We start from the raw sequence: 23,961 nt of genomic DNA on the forward strand, positions 1-23,961 counted from the left end.
TATTCAACTCAAAATACTACCTTCTATCGCTTTGTCTCCTCCGAAGCCTCAAACTTTTTTTGCGTCCAGAATGCCGGACACAGCCACGTGTCATTGGATTTGATTGACAGCAGCAGGAGCCAATGGCCGCGCTGCTATCAAGAGCCGTGACAATGGGCAGAGGGGAAGAGTATCTCCGGGAAACACAGGGCTTAGGCGAGTGGCAGAAGTTTTCACCTTAATGAATAGGAAGCATTAAGGTGAAAAATATGAGGTTTACAAATTGTTTGGTCTTGGCCACCGTGCTGTAGCTCAGTTTCTGGGTCTTGGCAATCTTATAGGCTAGGCCATCTTTATGTAGAGCAACATTTTTCAGATCCTCAGAGTTCTTTGCCATGAGGTGTCATGTTGAACTTTCAGTGACCAGTAGGAGAGCGATAACACCAATTTTAACACACCTGCTCCCCATTCACACCCGAGATGTTGTAACACTAATGAGTTACATGACACCAGGGAAAATGTCTAATAGGGCCCAATTTGGACATACTGAAGCCGAGCATGATCCCCCTACCTTCGGAGACTGGGCCGCAGGGCAGTATTCCAACATAACCCCAAACACCTCCAAGATGACTGACCACACTGCCTTGCTAAAGAAGCTGAGGGTAAAGGTGATGGACTGGCCAAGCATGTCTCTAGACCTAAACCCTATTGAGCATCCTCAAACAGAAGGTGGAGGAGCGCAAATTCTCCAACATCGCCCAGCTCCGCAATGTCATCATGGAGGAGTGAACCGACTCCAGTGGCAACCTGTGAAGATCTGGTGAACTCCATGCCCAAGAGGTTTAAGGCAGTGCTGGAAAATAATAGTGGCCACACAAAATAGACACTTTGGTCCCAAATTGGACATTTTCACTTGGGGTGTACTCCTTTTGTTGCCAGCAGTTTGAGTTATTTTGAGGGGGACAGAAAATGTACACAGTTATACAAGCTGTACACTCACTACTTTACATTGTAGCAAAGTGTAATTTCTTCAGTGTTGTCACATGAAAAGCTATAAAAGTACAAAAAAATGTGAGGGTGTACTCACTTTTGAGAGATACTGTAAGTGGGGATAGTGAAACACCCTGGTTGAGACTAAGATATCCCCATACATAACATACAAGGGTCAAAAAGTGTTATGTAAAGTTCTCGCCATGCTTATAAGGGACTTTAGGCCATTAGGATTTAAAGTGGAGTTACTTTATACAGATTGCTTACAATCTTAAATCCTACACCTATGGGGATTTTGTCTCTATAAAGGGTGTTGATGGATAATTTTGGTAGGGACATGTCAGTGCCTTTATGACATATTTGTAATATAATAAATGGGATAACAGTAAACCTACATAAGCTCCTAGATGTTTGTATATATGCCATTCGATAAGGCTTAGCAGTGAAATGCAGATGTTGCATGCAATTTTAACCACTTAGACACTGTATCATCCATTTCCAATGACAGGCAGAACTTCATATTTTATTAGGGTTCAATCACATGGGTGTCTAAAAAACAGCACATTTAGATGCTAGTAGTTTTGTATACATCTAAAACGGCACCAAGAATATGCAACTAGCATTTTAAGAGGTTGGCAACGTCGGTCTTAATTTTTCTCACGACAGATGTAAATTAAATCTCCTGTAAAGCAGCAATTACCTGATATATCCTGCTTTCATTGCTGCCAGAAGGACCCAAAAAGTCTTCATTCCTTCACCTTATTGAAGAACCGACTTATGTACACAGCACCATACAGTGGGTATAGAAAAGAATCACCCCTTTAAAAAAAAGTGCAACATATAACATCCAAGTGAAAGATAAAATACCAATATACCAAAAAGGGGCACGATTCTTTACTATACCCACTGTATCTTCCCTGGATACTCTGACCGCACAAGGATTAAGAAGGCACACAAAAGCAAGCTTTTAAACCCTGGCATCACTAATATAAAAAACACAGCCACATATAGTAAGGTTTTTTATGTTTATTGGTGTAGTTGCATCAAAACCTAGAAAAAGGCAAGGCTCAACAATGCACTGAAACACATGATCAAAAATATCCCACCCCCTGACCTCCCCCCCGTCCAACAGCAAGTAAAAAAGGGTAACATTTTGTGACAAGACAGTTATATTGAAAATTATCCATTTACGACACAGAATTGAAGAAAAAGATTTAGATCAACCCTTCATCTTTCACCCAGCAAGTAAGGCACTTCACAGCCGAGATCTTCCATAAAACATTGATGACAAAGTTGTGCACAAGAACTGCTCAATACAGATCGCTAAACCTACCAACTTTAAGAATATCGTCCAAAATAGTGGCATAACATACATCCTGAGATGTCTTCAAGAGGTTTTTTTGGTCATTCTGAAAGAAATTGTAGCTCCTGTTTTTTTCAGGGTTGTGTGCATCTTACAGAACACCAAGACACCATTAAATTAAGTATGCTCTGCAGTACTGCATGTAAAATGACTCAGTAACCGTTTGGCCCATACACACAGTGCAAACCCATAGGGTTCAGGGTGGTTTTACAGTTCATCCCTGGAATTCCGCAATACAAAGTTCTGTAGCGTTTCCATGTCTCTAGCTCCTTCGTGCTCGCTCACTTTTTCACCAGCACGGAAGAGCAGCAATGTTGGGTACCCCCGAACCTGGCAAAAGACAAAGAAAGTTAGAAACCAAGTGCTTCTCAAAACAAATCCTACCAATAGCGTGAACACCGTCTAATCACAATACAAAAAGTAACATGGATGGAAGAAATAATGCTACATAACGAAACCCAATCACATACTGCTTATCCGGAAAGTGGGTTCCCGCTAGTAATACACAGGGAAACGTGTTGCCAAATGTGCTACCAATGCCCATTTGGCACACCAAAAGATTAGGGACCAAATTTTAGTCCTGAGCCAGGCATGATTTTACACAAGCACTTTGCCACAATTCTGTGTTTTATTGCATGACATAGCATTTGGGGCGATATTCTGAATGGCACTCCAACATGTTTAGCTGCGATTTGGAATCACCGATTGTGCCTATGATTCCAAAACGCCTAAATGTGAACATGGCCTTAAGATATCCAAATCAAGAGCAGCTATAATGGAAAATAAGGTCATTATGTGGAATCCATGTACACCACACAAATGGACAAATACAAGTTTCCAAGTGCAGCAACTAAAACCAATTACAATACACCAAGACTAGTACAAGAAGATTTTGACTAGTGGCTATTGGTGGCCAGCAATGTCAGGCAACCTTTGATCTTTGAATTAGTACATATTCCTCATGGTGCATCAAAAGCTTGTAGTAGCACATTTCTAAATTCTACCTTTGACAAAGCGCAGTAATCCCTGCATTTACAAAAATAAATACATTTTATTAGAGAGATAGAGGAGACAGAATTTTTTTATATTATATATATATATATATATATATATATATATATATATATATATATATATATATATATATATATATATATATACATACACATACACACACATACACATATACACACACACATACATACATACACACACACACATACATACATACACACACTATGACCACTGACAGAAAACTGCTGCCTTTATTTACGAATATACAACACAAGCACCAAGCATACATTTTGTCTGATAAAATCACTAGCGAATTGGTAAAGTAACCTCTACCTACTGATCCTACATAAAAAAAATTTAAGATTAGCAGAAGTCGAGAATTAGATCTACATGCATATATGACTTACTGAGAACCTATTACAGAGGGATCGCTCAGCAGTGCAGTCCACTTTAGCTATTTTCACATCACTAAAACCAGGAAATTCTTTTTTGGAAAGATCCTCCCATATGGGTGCTAGATGTTTACAGTGTCCACACCTAGAAGAAAAACAATCAATATACAAAGTTTTTTGAGTACTGTATCTTGTATAATAAAGTGATTAAAAAATAGGAATTACAGAAGGTGGGTGGAGGGAATGTCACTTGGCCCTATTTATAACCAACTGCATTTTACCAAGCACCAGGCAGTGCTTTATAAATGGACTTTGATACAACATCCACCTTGCTACTGCTGGTCTGTAGAAAGTGTTCACAGCTGACAAGCTGCAGATTTAAATCAGCTGTCTCCTTCAAAGTTCTTGTTCACTCAGCTTAGGTCAGGATGGAAAGGATGGAAAGGGACACGAGGCAGGTCAGACCTCATAAGGCTGGGTTCACACTACGGTTTTCCCGTCCGTCAGCCGCATACGATTTCAGTATCGAAAACATACGGGCCCGGACAGGAAAACGTATAGATAGAGAATGCATTGCAAATCGTATGCACTCAGATGCATCCGGGTGCGTACGATTTGCTGGCAAAACGTTTTTTAAACGTACGCAAAACCGTGTTCAACCACGGTTTTGCGGTCGTTTTTAAAACAGTATGGCAACCGCATACGTTTTCCTTTAACATTAATGTCAATGGAAAACGTACATATGTGCGGTTCCATACGTTCCCGTCCGTTTCAGCCGCATACGGTTTTTCATATAAATCGTATGCGGCTGACGGACGGGAAAACCGTAGTGTGAACCCAGCCTAACTATGGTTAGCTAGCACTTGGCAACATGGGACAGAACTAAAATTATAATGATAGATCTTTATATCTGTGATATCTGTTCTTATTTAGGCCATCATCTACTAACTACTTTGTAAGCAAAAATTCAATTGATTTGTTTTGTAATGGTGAAAAGGTTTCTCCAAACCAACTCTTCGGTTACAATAAATGTCAGGAAGATAATGCAGCTTATATATTTAATATAAAATTATTGCAATTCTAAGAAATTTACCAATATAAAAACACTGTAAAAGTAGAATTAGAAATAAAAGTGAAAAGTGTTTTCATGCAGTCCATTCTGACAGACTAAGACCCCTTTCACACTGAGTTTTTCAGGCGGTACAGCGCTAAAAATAGCGCTGCTATACCGCCTGAAAAACTCCTGCACTGCATACTCAATGTGAAAGCCCGAGGGCCAGCAGCATCTTTGGACAGGTGAGAGGAGCAGTATGTATACCGCTCCTTCCCATTTAAAACAATGGGAAATCACAGCAATACCGCCCGCAATGCGCCTCTGCAGAGGCGCATTATGTGCGATATTAACCATTTATCGGCCGCTTGCGGGGGTTAATACCGCGGCAAATCCGACGGTATAGCGTCGCTTTATTTAGCGGCGCTATACCGCCACTGCCTCCTGCCCCAGTGTGAAAGGGGCCTTAAGGGATCATCATTTTAAAATATTAGACTATATATGCAACCTATTTTTGCTCTACATTATAAGTCTGTTACTTAAGCATTACAGAACAGATGCACAATAAAATAAAAAATAGTTACCATGGTGCGTAGAACTTTATAAAGGCGATACCTTTGGCAACAGTTTGATCAAAGTTATTTTCAGTTAGATCCAGTACCTTGGACTGAAAGATAAAACCAGCAGTCTTTAGCTACAGCACATGCAAGTCTTCACATCTTAATGAGGCATGCTAGGTTGCAAGCAGCTATACTCTAGTGAACACAGACACATGAGCTTTAATACACTTTTGCATGAAGTGTGGCATTACAAATCTTCCCAAATGCTTCAGCAAGTATACAAACATTCCCTGTAAACAGAACACTTTGTACATTTGCTCAGGTTAATCACGACATTTCTACTGAAATTTGTTTGTACAAATTTGAAGTGTGGTGTGAAAAGTTATAGTACCCAAACAAGGTATTTAGTAGATCGTAATCTAGGTAGATATGCAAGCTACAAATAACCAATTTTATGGGATATAGTATGTTATTGGTTGGCCCATGTGTACACTTTCACTAAAATATATAACTGTAGCACTTGCACACAAGGGCAGGGAAAAATATATATTTTATGAGCATCCAAGGTATATGCTCCCATTGATATGACTGCAGAGGGCTGGATTTTGTCAGAACAGGTACTTTGGTACACTCATCCTTTAAAGTGGTTCTAAAGGCAGAGTTTATCTTCATGCATTTTATGCAAGATAAAAAACCTGTGCGCAGCAGCCCCCCTAATACATACTTGAACCCCATCTCGAACCAGCGATGTTGCACGAGATACACAACTGTCCAGGACTCTCGCTCCTGATTAGCTGAGACAGCAGTGGGTGCCACTGGCTCCCACTGCTTTCAAAATCAGTGAGACAAAAAAAAGGGGTGGGGCCGAGCTGCAGCTCTGTCTGAATGGAAACTGCCGCTTGCTGCGCAGTAACTTAGCAGGAGGGCGGGGCAAGGAGTGCTGGAAAGGGACCCAAGAAGAGGGGGATCTGGGCTGCCCTGTGCAAAACCATGCGACAGCCAGTAAGGCAGGTTTGTAATTTTTAAACCAAAAAAAAAAAAAAAAAAGACTTAAGGAGAAGTCCAGCCTGAGCTAGTTTGGCTGGGCTTCTCCTATGGGTCACAGGAGTGCAACTCGTTGCGGTCATGAAACTCATTTTCTCTGCTGACATCACAGGAATCAGTCCAGGCACCGCGTCATCACGACAAAGTCTGGATCTGCCAGGTGCCCGATACCAATCTCAGCGAGCCACTGAGAGCCTGAGACTGCTGCTCCTCACCACAGCTCAGCACTCCAGTGAGCGTGGGGGCTGGGGGCAGAGCGGAGAGCTGCGGGAACCAAGCCATCAGCAATGTTTGACTGTTCGGTTCTCAGTGCAGAGGTTGCCGGGGACAGATGCAGAATCAGACCGAGGCTGCACCCACCCAAGTATAATTCTGGGGGGAAAAAAAATAATTTTTTAAGTATTACTTTAAAGGATATTTTGCATTTTCTTTGTCAATAAGGTGAAGGAAAGTAAACACACATTCGCTAACTAGCACACAGTTGATTTACTAAAATTGGAGTGCAAAAATCAGATGCTGCTCTAAAAAGAAACCAATCAACTCCATTTTTTTGGTTTATCAAGGCTTAATTGAAAAATCTGAAGTTAGAAGCCGATTAGCTACAATGCACAGCTGCACCACATTTAGCACTCCAAGCTTCATAAATAAACCCCAGTGTCTGCTCCATCCTACATTGAACATGTACACTCAGCTACCCACTTCTGCTATTGGTTCATCTTCTTGTGCTGGGACATCTGCTTCCTTATCGTCTGTGGGTTTCAACTGGCTTTCCACATACTCTTTTAAGGAATCCAAATCCCGTTTCCCCTTGTACTGATCCACCTAAAAAGCAAAAAGAAACCTTGCATTATATAATCAATTTAAAATAATAAATCTTGTATATTTCAGAGCAAAATACTACTTACTTTTTCACCATTTCTAAACCAAAGCAGTGTGGGATAGCCACGCACTTCATTATCAGAGCAAAGGTCATTATGCTGAGTACAATCAACCTTTTAAAAAGAGGGAGGAAAAAAAAAAATTATGAAGAGTGCCACATTCACCATTTTCTGTGCTTGCAGTAGTGTGTTAAAAACATGTTGAAATGCAAACGTACTGCAGAGATGCATTTTTTCCTTGGTGTGTTTTAACCACCATTTTCCCCCACAAACTGATCAATTAAACTGGAGGAAAAAAAAAAAAAAAAAAAAAGGGGGGGGGGGGGAGGTGGCTTTAAAATATCTCACTGACCTGTGGACAGTATTGTCGTTTTGGCCCTCCTAAATGACAAGTGATCGAGGCTTGCAAGCCAGCCATACAAACTGAAATCTAACCAAAATTCCACTTTTACATATTTCCTAATAGAATACAGAAGTATTCATTTGCCTTCAGGTGAGGGGGGGGGGGGGGGGTGAATAAAAAGGCACACCACTGTTTCCACAGAAAAAAATAAACAAAAAAAACGCTGTAAAGTAGCTGCGCATTGGTGCCAGTTTGTACAATTTAGTTGGCTATAAGAGGCCCGAAACACCAAGAAAGTGAAAATGGGCCATGCTACCCTTTACAAACCTTTGCAATTTTAGCCGTTGAAGATTCCTGATAAGAGGAAGCCAACTGCTCCCATACTGGTGCCAAGGATTTGCAATGGCCACACCAAGGGGCAAAAAATTTGATGAAGTGGTTTCCTGCCAAAATTAAAAGGAAAAAGATTAAAGATATATACAACCATAAAACTGATGGAATAAATAGTGAAATTTACAATATGGCAACAGACAAATTAAATACCTCCTGTTAACAATGGAACATGCCAACCCCAAAAATAAAATATAAAAAAATAGTTGAATACACTAGCAATTCGGGAAAGTCCATCCCTAATACAGATACAAGAATTTATTTTCTTAGAAGTAAATACACTGGCAACTAGAGATGAGCAAATACATACAGTAAGAGGGGGCACAGCAGACAAAGCAGAGCCCATACAGCCTCTGCCCCCGCCTCCTGTGAATGCTGCCAAAAAGAAGATCTGCAGCCCTCCATCTCTGTGAAGCCCTGTGTCTCTACTGTATACTGAAAGAAAAGCCAAATGATCTCACAGCCAAGCCCACCTACCATCTGCTTTTTAGGAAGCGTATGCATCTCTCGACACCTGTTGTGAAAACCAGCACTGGAGAGCACAAAAACATTTAAGACTTGTTGTATAGTAGATGGCTGTTGTGTTCTATTGGGCTTGTGTTTTTGTCAAGGGTCAGCGCTGATTTCCAGTCCTGTCATTCACAAGATGACAGTTACATGGGTACTCTCTAGGGTTGTCCTGATACTTTTTTTAAATGTGTCCCCAAATGCAGCCATGTCCCCCCACAAATGCAGTCATGTCCCCACCCCCCAATTGCAGCCATGTCCCCCCATATCCAGCCATGTCTCCCCCATATATGCAGCCATGTCCCCCTTACCTGCATGGCAGTGCATGCTGCCGCCGCCTAGTTAATACGGGCGGGGAACATTACAGCTTTCATTTAAATAGCTGTAGTGATTCGCATCGCGCTGCGTATAGACACTCCCCCTTGCTCGGGATTGGACAGTTCACCCGAGCAAGGGGGAGTGTATATACACGGCACGGCGGGAAACACTACAGCTATTCAAATGAAAGCTGTAATGTTCCCCGCCCGTATTAACCAGGCGGCGGCAGTGGGGATGCGGCGTTGGCGGGGGGGGGGGGTGTTATCGCATGAGGCATTAGGGGTATTTGCGGGAGTACAAGTACTCCCGCAAATACTCGGAATCGGTCCCGATACTAGTATTGGGACAACCCTAGTACTCTCCTCTGAAAAGACGGCTTAAGCCTGGGATTGGGTTCACATGTGGAATCAGTAGCCAATTTCTTTCAGTTTAAGAGAAAGTGGCAGAGGCATGGGGCTTTAAAATAAACAGGGCTGCTGTCTACTTCTCTCATTGGAGCACCATTTTGCACTTCATCATGGGGTACAGTTGTAACCAACACCGACAGAAATAGTGGTTTTCATTTTAAACCGCTGGACATATCCGAGTGGATCGTTACGTGCAAAATATAGCACAAGAGTTGCAGCGCTCCAGGTGAAATATGAGATCTCCCCTGCTGTAACAATTACCGGGTGCCAGTAGTGGACCACAACGTGGATGAACAATGGAGAGGTGGCGGCACTACCAATATAAAAAATTGTAGTTTATTTGAAATCCTTTTCAAAACGTGGACACAGCTTGCAGACACCTCCTGTGGCTTCAGCAAACACGTTTCACACAACTGTGCTTAGTCACTGCTCAACAACTAAGCACAGGTGTGTGAAACGCATTTGCTGAAGCCACAGGAGATGCGTTTGTGTGCAAGCTGTGTCCTCATTTTTAAAGGATTTCAAATAAACAAAAATTTTACACTGTAGTGCCGCCACCTCTTCATTGTTCATTTGAGTGCCACATGCACCCTGGGGATTAGGCAAGGCATTTACTAGTATAGGCTCACATATGTACAGCACAGGTACAGCAGCCCATTCATTTGCATGGGTTACTTTACCTGTAAGAAAACACAGGAAAGTAGTCAAAGGAAAAATAAATGCACAGCACTAGTTTTGTGCACCCAACCAGCGGACCAATGTCTGCCAGGACCCGTTGATTGTTCTCTGGCGAGGCAGAACGGTGGTTTGCCTCTAAACAAGGCATACCGCTGTTTCGTGAGGGGAAGATTGAGATCTTGTGTTTCTGCTAACCAGAAACAGATCCGTTTTCCCCCAAAGCAACTCCCCCCCCCCCCCCCCCCCCCCACAGTAAGAAAGCACTCGTAGGGAACATATTTAACCCTTTGACCGCCCCCAAGGTTAACCCCTTCTCTGCCAGTGTCAGTCCAGTGACAGTGCATTTTTTGATCACCAATACTGTCACTGGTCCCCAAATAGTGTCACTGTTTAATTTGTCCACCGAAATGTCGCAGTCCTGCAAAAATATAAAATAAAAAAAAAAAAAGCTGATCGCCGCAATTCCTAGTAAAAAATAAAAATACCATAACAATATCCCATAGTTTGTAGACGATATAACTTTGCGCAAACCAATCAATATGCTTTTTGGGATTTTTAACCAAAAATATGTAGCAGAATACATAGCGCAAAAAAAAAAAAAAAAATAAAAAAATAAAACGCAGTGATGATCAGCTACCACCAAAAGAAAGCTCTATTTGAGGGATAAAAAAGGACAATTTTATTTGGGTACAGTCTCGCACGACTGCGCAGTTGTCAGTTAAAGTAACGCAGTGCCGTATCGCCTGGTGGTCTGGTCATGAAGGGGGTAAACCTTCGAGGCTGAAGAGGTCAAGCACATGCAGGCGAAATACATTTTAAGCGCAACAAGACAGGTCAGATTTTTCTATACACTAGCACAAAAGAAACCAATTCTTTACATACCATCAGCAATGTGATCCTTGAAATTTCCTGAGGAGAGCTCATAAAGACCCTGTTTGGCCTCTGGTGCTTTAGGGGCTTCTTGTTCAACTTTTGGTTCCTGAAGTACAAAATTCTTAATATGAATATGTGTTTAAAAGAAAATTTGTTTTAATAAAAAAGTAAAGCCAAATGAAAAACAGGGCAAACAGATAAAATATTAGAGAGATGTTCACAGTGCACTCCAACTGTATTAAAAATCTTTCCAGCATAAAGGTGATCATAGTCAAGTATATGCAATACACACACTATAAGCCTTTAGTCACTGTGGACTTGCTTCAGACAAAAATAAAAAATAAAAAAAGTCTTGCACTTTAAAGTGATTCTAGGCTTTTTAACAAACATGTTATAATTAGCAGCTCTGTGCAATGGTTTTGCACAGACCAGTCCCGACTTTATGGGACGCCTACTGGTGGTCCTGCCACCTGCCGAGAGCCCACAATAGCAAGCCTCTTGCTATGGGGGCACTCAAGCAAGCTGGGTCCCAAACTGGGCCTCATGTGAATAGACACTGTGAAACAGTCGATTCGACTACACTAAACATTGATTTTTCTAAACGTTCTTAAAAACTTACATTTTGGAAGGAAAAATTTGTTTGTGAATGGCCAAAGTGACAGCAGGTAGCTTGTATCAAGCTACCTGCCTATGACAAGGGAGTGTCATGCATAATAAGATTACATTCCATAAATTCTTATATTACAATCCTGTCAAAATCTGCAAAACGGCATTTCATTTTTTTTCTTCCTTTAGATAAAAATTTTGATCTCCGGGTCAGATTATATGTACCAGATTCAACCTCTAATCGTATATACTGTATATAGCTCTTCTGTCTTATTCTCCATTAATTCAATATTTGTTCCCCAACCATATACAGTAGCTGGTTATATTTACCACTGCATATAGATCAAGAATAAATGGTCTTTAAAAACGTACATAACTAAATTACTGCACCACACTAAGGTCTTTATCTGATTAATTGAAACAAAATCAGCCATCAATTAGGAAAATTAGTTGCAGCCCTAATATTTTTCTATAAATACACATGACCATAACAGTGACAGTCTGCTCTACATGGCCCTATAGGAAAGGAAAAATAATCTTCCAACTGCACCACCCACTAATCCCACAGCGTGGAGATAGCTTAATGGTCATGTTGCCGCCATATAAAAAACGTAATTAAACGTTTAAAGTGATCTATAGACTTCATTAATGGTTGCATCTGCTTATAAAAAATGGAAAAGTTGAAATGGGTTTACTGATAATTTTAAGTTATGATGCTGTCTAGGGTCCAATTTGACATGGGTGCCCCTGTCTAAGCAAGAGATCCTAGATAGATCACCTGCCGAGTTAGATCGGAACAGAATTGGGTGTCACGTGCGATATCTAGTCTGGTTATTTTCTCATGTGATATTAAAGAAAAAGAAAAATGTAATCCTTATGGGTGGCTTGATTTAACCGTTTATCTGTCCACACTGGTAAGGTCCATAAAAGTGAACCCAGTAGCAAATGTTTTGGTCCAACAAACCCAAACAGAGCCGATGTAGGCAGATATAGCCTGCGGCATCTGTCCACCCATATGGATACTTGCAGTGCATCTTTTTTATTTAGGGTGTCAAAAACTGTCCAATACCAGTGTGAAAAAGGCCTTAATGCCCAAACTTAAGTGAGTGATGTACTAAACCAAACCAGTTTCCATTGCAGGACTAAAATCGCATCAGTAAAGGCCACATGCATCAACCTACACATCTAGGAATGATGAAGCAGCCCCACATTCATTTGTTAAAACATACCACCCAATTTTTGCCACTAGTAGCCAACGACAAAATGCATCTTGTAGCCTAAAGCAGTCTTGCACATCCATTCTGAGCACAGCTGGGTACTGCCTACAGCGAGATTGTAAGTTTGGGGAAACGATGCTCTGCAACCAGTAAAGTTCTGCGAGTGAGAAACCCTTTGTATAAAACAAACACATGTACTGTAGCTGCAGAAATGCAAGATTGATAACCGATTATAGATTTCAGACCAGTACCCATCTTTTCTTTTTATTTCAAAGTACCGATAAAACGGTAGATTTGGGCAGCAGGAGAGAAGTACATTTCAATCACCCTGCTGCAAGCTGCCCTGCAATGTTGCATAAAATGATCACATTTGGGGGGGGGGGGGGGGTTGAGAATAGCTGGGATGAGCAGCAGCTGTCAGTCAACCTTAGAGCCAGACCACAAGTGGGTGAAGATTCACACATGGAGCGCCTTTCAGAAGAGAAAGGAGAATTGAACAGCTTCCTCAGAACGGTACAGCATACCAAAAAGGGTTGGCTGAAAAAGGAAGCCTGTTAAAACTGCAGTATCAAAAATATGTTTATGAGCAATGAAAAAACACACAATAGAAAATTTATGAACACAAGTAAAACAAATTTAGAAATGTCCACACCAAAAAAAAAAAAAAACCTGACAGTCTGCATTACTTGCAGTAAAAGATTTACAGCCAAGGATATCAGGGTATGTTGACTTATTGCCCACCTTCCAGAGCTCTGCTAAAAAAAAGTCTTATTCTAGAAAATCACGATGAAACCAACTGGAGCTGCTATAGGACTTGCATTTTAACTCCAACAGTGTTCTGCATGCCGATATAAAAAGGCAAAAAACAGCTATAAACCTCACGACTTCACCAAGTTTCATTTAGCTTTGTCCATTTGAGCATTAACTTCAGAGAAAAAACAAAACTCAGGAAGACAGAGCTTCCGGGACACTCACTTCTGGTTGCTCATTTAGAGTCTGAAGCATCCAGTTTTCCAGTGTCTGGAAGTCCCTTGCTCCCTGATACTTCACAGCTTCTTGGCCTGGTTTAAACAGCTTCAGACTGAAAGATAACAATGAGAGGAAACATTATTTGTTGCTAGACATAAGATTATACTTGTAATTGGCAGTGAACAGGAAACAGGAAATATTACACAGACCTGAACTATGAAAAACCGATTGATTATTCATATTTTAATAAAACATGCATTTGTGGTGTCTATTAAACAAAACACTCAAATGTCTTCACGTCATAGCGCTATACTAACAGTATATTTTCCTAAATTTACATTTAAAATAAATATTTTAGTGGAAGGCATCTAGGTTAATAAGCAGGTGTTGCAATGCTTAATCAGTTTAGAAAGCCAACGTGATGTACAAAACCTAAACTTGCAGTACAGTACATGGCAGTACAGTACTATGGGTTGCATATCTCTGCAAATCGTCATTGCATCCATCACTATGTTGCATACAACTATGTACTCACATCCGATTACTTGTGTTGTAAAAGTATAAATGAGAATTCAGGCTTGAACTGTGGGTGGTACTTCTGCGTTTTTCTTCATCTCCTCATTATACCCGATTTATATAGCGCCAAGAGTTTATGCAGCTTTTTACAACAAACGCGTGCTGTGTCCAATCACAGTACGGGTTGGCATGGGGCCTGTGCATGCATGCCCCAAACCCGGAAGCAAGCTGGCGACATACTGGCTTGCCCAAAGTAAAAGTACTGTGGGCAGGAGGCAAGTAGTTAAAGCAAAACTTAACCTTCAAATATACTTGTCTCCACCTTCCAGCAATGCTGCAGTTACATCTCGTCAGTCGCTGTCTTCTCTTTGGCTACTAGTGGGTGCTGAGTTTTCAGCCTCTTGATTGACTGGTGGGAGAACAATGTCAGCTCGCACGCATACACATGGGAGTCAGTGATTTTGGCACAGCTTAGTGTACACCCAATAGAAGAAGTCAAGCAGGCAAGTGTTACTGCAGAAGATTTTAGCGCGTCTCTTCTGCATTAAGAAACTTTGTTAACTAGCCAAGTGTAGTTCCACTTTAAGATTTTGAGTCACCTTGAAAAATGTAAGTTCTGGTTTGCCTGATCCATATACTTGTTGCTGGCAAACAATCTTTAGGGTCTATAGGACAACTAGGATTTTCAAAAGGTCAATAATTGTGGTCACCATGTTTGTATCATAGCAGGTTTATGCTAAACAATTTAAGGAGGTCCTAACAAAACAAAAAAAAAATAATAAAAAAAAACGCAATTTGCACAGGCAGAGGCCAATAAAACAGAACACAAAGCTAGGCATTTAGTATACAAGGACTTACGTGGGATATCCACGGACACCATTATCAGAGCACAATGTGTTGTCCACTGTGCAATCCACCTTAGCAACATAAACTGCAGTCTTTTCCATATTATTGTATTTATCGCCCAAATCATTCCATGTTGACTGAAGACGTTGACAGTGTCCACACCTTAAAAAAAAATAATAATCATCTATTAGCCGCTAAGACATTGCATTATTTCTAGCTTTGACTGCTAGACATATGGAACAGCTTTATTCAGTCACTCGAGTACCACACAATGCTCTGATCTGAGATTTAAATATTTAATAACCCATTTCTTAACTAAAGAGAGGGATCCCAGCTTGGGAAACCAAGTGAGGACCACACAGACAATGATACAATGTCACTTGTGATCATTTTTATGATTTTAGCTAAACCTATGCTTTAACCCAGTGTTTCTCAACTCCAGTCCTCGGGGCGCACCAACAGGTCATGTTTTCAGGATTTCCCTCAGATCAAACTGCTGTGGTAATTACTAAGGCAGTGAAACTGATAAAATCACCTGTGCACAATAATGGAAAGCCTGAAAACATGACCTGTTGGTGCGCCCCGAGGACTGGAGTTGAGAAACACTGCTTTAACCACTTAAGCCCCAGCTCTGCACATGTTCAGTTGCACTATTTTTAGGCACTGTTGAATTTTCAGAGGCCGGTTTGCTGACAGCCTTAAGGCAAAATGAAATCCTACCATCCTTTACAGCCAAGGAATCTGCTTCTATTTGAGCTGCAAATGCCATAGTGCTGCAAGTGTGATCAGTTATGACACCAGCTATTTGTTTAATAATTTGGTTGAAGAAACCAGCAATCACAATCCCAACATTTAAGGAATGTAACTTTGCTAAAGAACATAGCAGTCCCACTATAAGTCACTGATCGCCATTAGGGGGTGCACCCGGCGGCGGCCTAGGTGAGCTTCCCAGAGCGGCGCTGACTGGGGAGATGGACATTACGGCGCAGGGAGATGACGTGGACATTACAGTAGAGTGAGATGACGCGGGCATTACAGTGGGGACTATATATGGTAGTGACCCGAAAAACAATCCGATCTGTGGCTCTGATCCGAACCGTGAGTTTTTTGATCCGTTGCACCCCTAATCGGCATTAATAGTTAAAAAATAAATATCAATATAAGCTTATTGGGATTTTTTTTACCAAAAACATGTAGCACAATACATATTGGCCGTTATGAAGAAATTGGATTTTTTACTTTATTTTACGAGTTTTATGGAACCGACGAAGAGTACACCCGAAGCCGCAGACGGACGCCAGACCCGACGAGGCCGCTGATGGACCCTGCGCAAGACACCAAAACTGTAAGTAGTAAAATGTAATAAAAACATTTTTTTTACAGGAATGTCGGGTCCACTTAGGGGTGCGCGCTATACGCCGGAGCGCGCAATACCCCGATAAATACGGTAGTTAACATATACGCTTGTGCCGACATCTGCGCACTGAAGGGCAGGATCGTGCCAGGCTGGCTGCTTCTGCACGCACAAACCTGGAAAGGAAGAGGGGCGAAGATGGATGCAGCCATGAGCAGGGACATAGCAGGCTTCTTCTGCAGGGAAGTGCAACATAATGGGCTAGTTACGCTTCTACTTTGCAGAGTAAAAAAAAAAAAAAAAGGAAGTAAAACCTATCAAAATGCCACCAGTCGTACTGCTCTGTAACCAATTATGCTAAAATATGAACTAGAAAACAGCAAATAGTTTCAACGCAAAACAAATTTTCATTCCTTCACAGCACAGTAAGAGTATTTGATTTTATAACTAGGAAAGCCACAGTAAAGAGGTCACGGTAAGAGGCTAAGGTAAGCAGTCTCTCTCTCCCCCTCCCTAAAAGAACACAACTTGCAGATCTTCTAAAGGTAACCCGGATTCTAAGAATGTGCCTTTGATGTTTCCAGGATGCAATGCATGATATAACAAGCAGAACATTTAGAAGCACCACTTTCCACCAAACTTGCTAATGGCCTAAAAACTGCAGGAAGCAGAAAGATCTGGTAATAAGGTTGAGTATAAACTGTTGATTTGAAGGGCCTTGTTAGAAATCACATTCTCTATGGTGCCCTTTCATCAATGATGTAGTGTGATCTTGGAATAGCTGCATTTTTTTCTTTTGGTGTTGCATGGTAAGTTTTTGGACCCAAAAACACTTATGGTGCATTTTGTCTAAAAAGACAGTCTATTCCTCCAAGCAACAATGATGTCACAAGAGATATTGCTGGTAATTGGAAAAAAAACAAAAATGAAGATGCATGGAAAACCATCTAAAGTAGACATATCGCACAACAAAAAACAATGCAATACAAAATTACGCAGCAGCGCTAGTGTGAACCTGGGTCAAAGGAGACTAAGCTGACAACACAATGTATAGTTTGTACAATCACATTTTTATAATCTTTATACTTTCCAAAGCTATTTAATAGAGGACAAACCTAAACAAACTGATGCATTTGTATCGAAACAGGCAGGCTTATACTTAAAGAAGTCAAGCCAAAGCTTGCTTGGTTTCTCCTATGGATCACTTAGTTTTGCACTCCTGTGACCCGTTTTCAGCAGAGAGCGGTCTTAAGTCCGGGGAGGGGGGGGGGGGTCAGAGCAGAGCTGATTGACAGTCAGCGGCTCTCTGCTCGGGTAGCTGAGAGAACCGAGCCATAGGCGGTGTTCGATCGCTCGGTTCTCAGTGTAGAGGCGTGGGGGGGACAGATGCAGCATCGGACATGCTGCATCCACCTAGTGAAGTATATATATTTTTTTCCAAAATCATACTTAATAGTTGATGGTAGATCTAAAACTAGGTTCACAAGACATTGGTTTCCCTGCAGCCGCATTTGCATGGGCACAGCAGCCTATTCATTAGATTGGGCTTCTGCATCTACAGAAAACACAGTTACATAGTAGGTGAGGTTGAAATAAGACACAAGTCCAACCTACGTATGCGTTTATGTCAGTATATTCCTGCATGTTGTGGTCATTCAGGCGCCCATCAGTTTTTTTTAATTATCGATGCACCCTGTTAAAGCCACGGTCTGTGGAAGAGAATTCCACATACTTAGCGCTCTTAAGCCTCGTACACAGAATCAGATTTTCCGACTTGTGTGATGACAAGCTGACAAGCTGTTGGCGTAAAATCTGACCGTTTGTATGCTAGATTGGAATATGTTGGATGGCAGGCTTTAAAATTTTCCATGGACAATTGTCTGATTACCCGAGCGTGTGTACACAAGTCTGTCAGACAAAAGTCTGAAGTCCAAACACGCATTGCTCAGAATCGATGCTCAAACACAACATTAGCAGAAGGTGCCCAAAATGTGGCACTAAAGAGCTGAAAAACCACGTAGTTTCGTGTTTGTTGACCAATTGTGTGCCGTTTGTATGCAAGACAAATTCCCGGCCAACACCCTTCAGACAAAAGTCCTATGCTTTGTCTGTGGAAAATCAGATAGTGTGTACAAGGCTTTACAGTAAAGAACCCTCGCTTTACTTCTAATTTTAGTGAATGGCAGCATGTCTTTAAATTCCCTTTCGCAGAAAAGTTCTATTGTGAGGTCACCAGTACGGTATTAGTACTAGAGGTCGACCGATATATCGGTCGGCCGATATTTGGCCGTTTTTATGAAATCGGCATCGGCCGATTATTGTGAAAAAATCGGCCGAATCGCGGCTATTACAATAAACGGCTGGCATGGCCGCCTGCCCTGCAGCAGCGTGTGTCCCTGAATCCTCCACCCGCACGGCCACCTCGCTCCAATAGCAAGGAAAGATTTTACTGCCATTGCATAGTACCGCCCCGTCCCCGCTCTGCCCCCTCCCTCGGCGTGCTGTATTGGATAAACAATCATTGGCCCTTTACAAGCATCTGCCACGTGACTTTCAGTACTGACCAGTGCTCTTGTAGCAATGTATTCTTGATTCCTACTACACCCGCACGGCCACTATAGAGAAGCTATGGAGAGATTTCACTGGCATTCATCGTACCGCCCCGCCCCCTACCTCGGCATGCTGTATTAGATACTTGTAAAGGGCCAATGATTTTTCCTCTAATACAGCACGCTGCGGGAGGGGGCGGGGCGGTACGATGAATGATAGTGAAATCTCTCCTTGGCTTCTCTATAGTGGCCGTGCGGGTGGAGGATTCAAGAATATATTGCTTCAAGAGCACTGGTCAGTACTGCAAGTCAGGTGGCAGAGAAACAATCATTGGCTCTTTACAAGCATCTGCCACCTGACATGGTAACTCCCCCCAGCAGGAGATCGTGGCCAGCACTAGCTCTGTCTTCCTTTCCTGCTGAGGTGGAGCCTGCTGGCTGCTTGTACTATACTTGTTCAATGATTGGCTGGTCATCTCATCAGCATGCACCTAGCCTATCAGGTGCATGCAGATAGATACCAGCATGTATGGAGGGTAAGTGCTACTGTACTGTACCCCCCCCCCCTGCAGACTTAATTGTATATCTTTTTAAAGTGAAACCGGGCTGAGGCAGCATCCCCCCACAACGCAGCACCACCCATCCCCCCCCACAACGCAGCACCACCCACCCCCCCCCACAACGCAGCACCACCCACCCCCCCCCCACACAACGCAGCACCACCCACAACGCAGCAGCACCACCCACTCCCCCGCACAACGCAGCACCACCCACGCCCCCCCACAATGCAGCACCACCCATCCCTCTCCACAACGCAGCACCACCCATCCCTCTCCACAACGCAGCACCACCCACGCCCCCCCACAACGCAGCACCACCCACGCCCCCCCACAACGCAGCACCACCCATCCCTCTCCACAACGCAGCACCACCCACGCCCCCCCACAACGCAGCACCACCCAATCCCCCCCACAACGCAGCACCACCCATCCCTCTCCACAACGCAGCACCACCCATCCCTCCCCACAACGCAGCACTACCCGTGCCTAGCACCACCCATCCCCCTCCACAACGCAGCACCACCCGTGCCTATCAAAAAATAAAAAAAAATCGGCCCAAAAATCGGCATTATATATCGGCCATCGGCCGCACAGATTTCTAAATATCGTCATCGGCCATAGAAAAACCCATATCGGTCTACCTCTAATTAGTACACTGAAATCTCCCCTCTCAAGAGAAGTTCAGTGTTTGTAACCTTTCCTCATATCCAAGGTCCCCCAGTCCCTTTATTAGCCTGGTTTCCCTTCTCTGGACTTTCTCCAGTACATCCTTCCTGAGGACTGGAGCCTAGAACTGGACAGCATACTCTAGGCACAGCCAGGCCAGAGTCTTGTAGAGCGGGAGAATGATCACTTTATCTCTGGAGTTAATGGCCTTTTTAATGCATGCCAATATTCTGTTGGCTTTTCTTGCAGCAGCTTGGCATTGCATGCCACTGCTGAGTCTGTCATCTACTAGGACCCCCCAGAGGTTCTCCCCCTAGAGACTAGATTGCATTCAATGTCAGGAAAGGTCCCTGCATATTTTTCCAAAATTGCAGCTGCATGGAAACTGCAGGGTTTGCATGCGATTTACATGCAGTCCTTCACCCACACAGATGTAAACCTAGCCTAAAGCCTAGTACACACTATAAGATGATCGGAAAAATTATCTTTTTTTGTGCATGCTCGTCTCAAATACCAACAGGTTACTAAAGTAACGAAAATTCATGACAAAATACAACCGTTTTGTATTTCAATGTATTTTGTTTCCGAGCATGCGTGCTCTTGGTCATACACATTTTTTCATGCTTACGCCTTGGGATATTATCGCATAAACTGTCACGATTGGCTCCCAAAAGCTTAGCAGTAACGAATAGATCTGATTGTGCCAAATGCGTTTTTTCTTCCAATATGCTCATTGTATACATGGCTTGAAGTGGTTCTAAAGACAGGTTTATCGTAATGCATTCCGTCTGGGACTATCCCTCCTGATTGGCTGAGACCTCAGTGAAGCGCCATTTCTCCAACGCTGCGGTCAAAGTCAGTGACCCTATGAGGGAGGGGGGGGGGGGGGGGACAGGGCCAAGCCACAGCTGTGTCTGAATGGACACAGAACAGTGACTTGGGTGACCCCATAGCAGTGTGCTTGCTGTGGGGGCACTCAGAAAGAGCACCGATGAGTCACCCAAGAAGAAGAAGAAGCTCTGGGCTGCTCTGTGCAAAACAGAGCAGGCAAGTATGTTATATTTAAACCACAAACACACACACACACACACACACACACACACACACTTAATATAACTTTAGGACCCTTTCACAAAACCGATCAAAGCTCTATTTTTCTAACACTAAAAAAAAAAAAAAAAAAATCAGACGAAAAACGGATGTAAACTGACAAACGGTGAGTTTTTCATCTGTTTTTGCATGGTAGTGGATGATGAAAAACTGATGAAACTGCATCCGTTTTCACATGATTGGACTGATGAAATGAACGATCCAGTCCGTACGTGTGAAAGGGACCAAAGGCTCCACACACACCTGAGTGTTACGGAAATTGCGCAATTCCACCCGCAAATTCCAGAAAAACAGGGCGTTTTTGCAATGCCATTATTTGTTAATAGCATCCCAGACATGGTGCGATTTTGATAAAGCACACTAAAATTGCTGCAAAAAAAAAAAAAAAAATCGCACCGCCAAGGCTTTGTACCAAAATTTGGTACCTTTGTTTCTTTGGAGCAGAGGGAGGCCCATTCGAATGAATTGTGTCACTCCAAAATAGAAATAAAAAGTGGTGAAGCAGCGGTCGTTGCCCTATGCTTAGGTGTGAATGAAGCCTAAAGGAGACTGTACAGTTTAGCCAGCATATGAAATTGTGTGCTCTATAAAACAGACATTGTAACAAAAGGCCTGCTCATACATCTCATGTAGAATATTTCCATATATCCCTGATCCCTCCAATCACTGAATTTAATACTGTTCTTCCTCCCCAAAGTGAAGTTAAGAAGCGGAAGTGGTGGAGATGCAAGAAGCCTGTATGTGAACATCTCCAGCCTTGCTGGTACAACCCCCTAAGCACACGTAATCTAATGCCAAGAATCCTGAGCCACGTCAGCAGTCCCTCACACCCTGTAAACTGGGATCAGGCCAGGAGAAGGAGGGAGGGAAGCCAGGCCTCTTCTATGAGGGCAGCATATAGGGGGGGGGGGGGGGGGGGGGGGGGCTGCGGTCATACTGGGGGACTCTGTATAGAAATCAGTGATAACCCTCCCATATTAAACATTCTCTATCACAGTGCATACACCCTCAGGGTAATGAAGGGGCCTCTGATCAGCTGCAAGTTCATGTTTACCTTCAGATAACAGCACAGCGGCAGGACTCCTGTTTACCAACACTAATCTCAGGCTGGCCCTGAGCTGTATGCCAGGAAAGACTGCTTCCTACAACTCTCTTATCACTTCCTCTGCCATCAACTTTCCTCAGTCATCAGAGCTCACCAATCATCTATTAGTGCAGAACTCACCCCCCCCCCCCCCCAGTCTATAAAACCCCATTCATATGCCACCACCTCTCCCCCCCAGTCTATGAGCCCCATTCATATTCCCCCCCCCCTCCCCAAAAAAACCAAAAAAACCTCATTCATATGCTGCCACCACCACCCCCCCCTCCCAGTCTATGAGCCCCATTCCTAAACCACCCCACCAGTCTATGAGCCCCATTCATATACCCCCCCCCCCCCCAGTCTGTGAGCCCCATTCATAAACCATCCCCCAACCTATAAAATCCCATTCATATGCCACCCCCACCCCCCAGTCTATAAGCCCCACTCCTAAACCACCCCCCCCCCCACTATGAGCCCCATTCATATACCACCCCCCCCCCAATCTATGAGCCCCATTCATATACCACCCCTGTCTATGAGCCCCATTCATATACGACCACCCCCCCCCCCCCCAGCCTATGAGCCCCTATTCATATACCACCCCTCCCAGTCTATGAGCCCCATTGCTAAACCACCCCCCCCCCCCCTCCCTCCACTATGAGCCATTCATATACCACCCCCCCCCCCACTCATATACCACCCCCATCTATGAGCCCCATTCCTAAACAACCCCCTCCCAGCCTATGAGCCCCCATTCATATACCACCCCTCCAGTCTGAGCCCCATTCCTTTACCCCCCACTCTATGAGCCCCAACCTTTACCAGGGTGCGAAGAACATGATAAAGTGCGGGGCCTCTTTCACGGCATGGCTGAACATCTCGGTGGTGTAGAGGTGCTTGCTGTGCGGGTCGTCCTCCTCTTGGCCGTCCCCGGACACGCTGACCAGCAGCGCCCAGAGCAGCAGAACAGAGCGGCGGTGACGAGGAGCTGGGAGCATGGTTCCGGCCTGGTCTAGTCTGAGGAAGAGAGAAGAGGCGCACACTTCCCGGTATGTGTGTGTGTGAGGGAGACGGCGGGGGCCGGGGGCGGGCTTATCACAGCACGGAGGGGGAGGGGCGGTGCGCGGGACAGGTGTGTCACCACAGAGCTCGCCTCACATCTGTCTTCACCGCTAAAGAGGAACTCTGACCCGGAGCTTGTGTAATGTAATGTGACAGGAGCTGTGCTGAACTGTGACAGGAGCTGTGCTGCAATGTCCTATTACCACACAGATAACAACCTTCATGACACAAAGGAGAATCTACGTTCTGCAGGTTTGCCGTGTGTTAGGCCTCATTCACACAGGTGTACTTAACTACTTCAATACCAGACACTTTTACCCTTTCCTTGCTCAGGACAATTTTCAGCTTTCAGCGCTGTTGCAATTTGCTACACTGTACCCATAAGAAATTTTTACCTTTTTTTTTCCATACACATAGAGCTTTCTTTCGGTGGTATTTAATCACTGCTGTTTTTTTTTAAATTTTTTGCTAAATAAATTAAAAAAGGCTGACAATATTTAAAATTAAACAATTTTTTCTGTTATAAAGTTTGCAAAAAAAAAAAAAATCTTTCTTCATGAATTTAAGCCAAAATGTATTCTGCTATATTTCTTTAGTGAAAATAAGCAAAATCAGTGTATAGTATTTAGTCCGTA

General features: G+C 43.2%; 1 protein-coding gene across 1 annotated transcript; it reads right to left on the reverse strand.

The window, feature by feature from the left end:
* Positions 1 to 1,975: 1,975 nt before the first annotated feature.
* Positions 1,976 to 23,319, reverse strand: TXNDC5 (thioredoxin domain containing 5). Its single transcript, XM_040353694.1, has 10 exons — positions 23,087 to 23,319; positions 14,954 to 15,103; positions 13,586 to 13,691; positions 10,797 to 10,893; positions 7,942 to 8,057; positions 7,299 to 7,385; positions 7,093 to 7,215; positions 5,374 to 5,456; positions 3,754 to 3,883; positions 1,976 to 2,662 (listed from the first exon to the last, which is right to left on the reverse strand). The coding sequence occupies exons 1-10, from the start codon at positions 23,260 to 23,262 to the stop codon at positions 2,540 to 2,542; spliced, it is 1,191 nt and encodes a 396-aa protein (XP_040209628.1). The 5' UTR covers positions 23,263 to 23,319; the 3' UTR covers positions 1,976 to 2,539.
* Positions 23,320 to 23,961: the final 642 nt, after the last annotated feature.

This window comes from Rana temporaria, chromosome 5 (assembly GCF_905171775.1).
Source record: "Rana temporaria chromosome 5, aRanTem1.1, whole genome shotgun sequence".
Taxonomy (NCBI): Eukaryota; Metazoa; Chordata; class Amphibia; order Anura; family Ranidae; genus Rana; species Rana temporaria.

Coding starts and splice junctions, on each gene's coding strand:
- TXNDC5 (XM_040353694.1), bottom strand. CDS start 23,262: ATGCTCCCAGCTCCTCGTCACCGCCGCTCTGTTCTGCTGCTCTGGGCG. Junction 7,386..7,941: donor CAACGGCTAAAATTGCAAAG/GTTTGTAAAGGG, acceptor TCTTTTTAAAAG/GTTGATTGTACTCAGCATAA. Junction 5,457..7,092: donor AAGATGAACCAATAGCAGAA/GTGGGTAGCTGA, acceptor TTTATCTTTCAG/TCCAAGGTACTGGATCTAAC.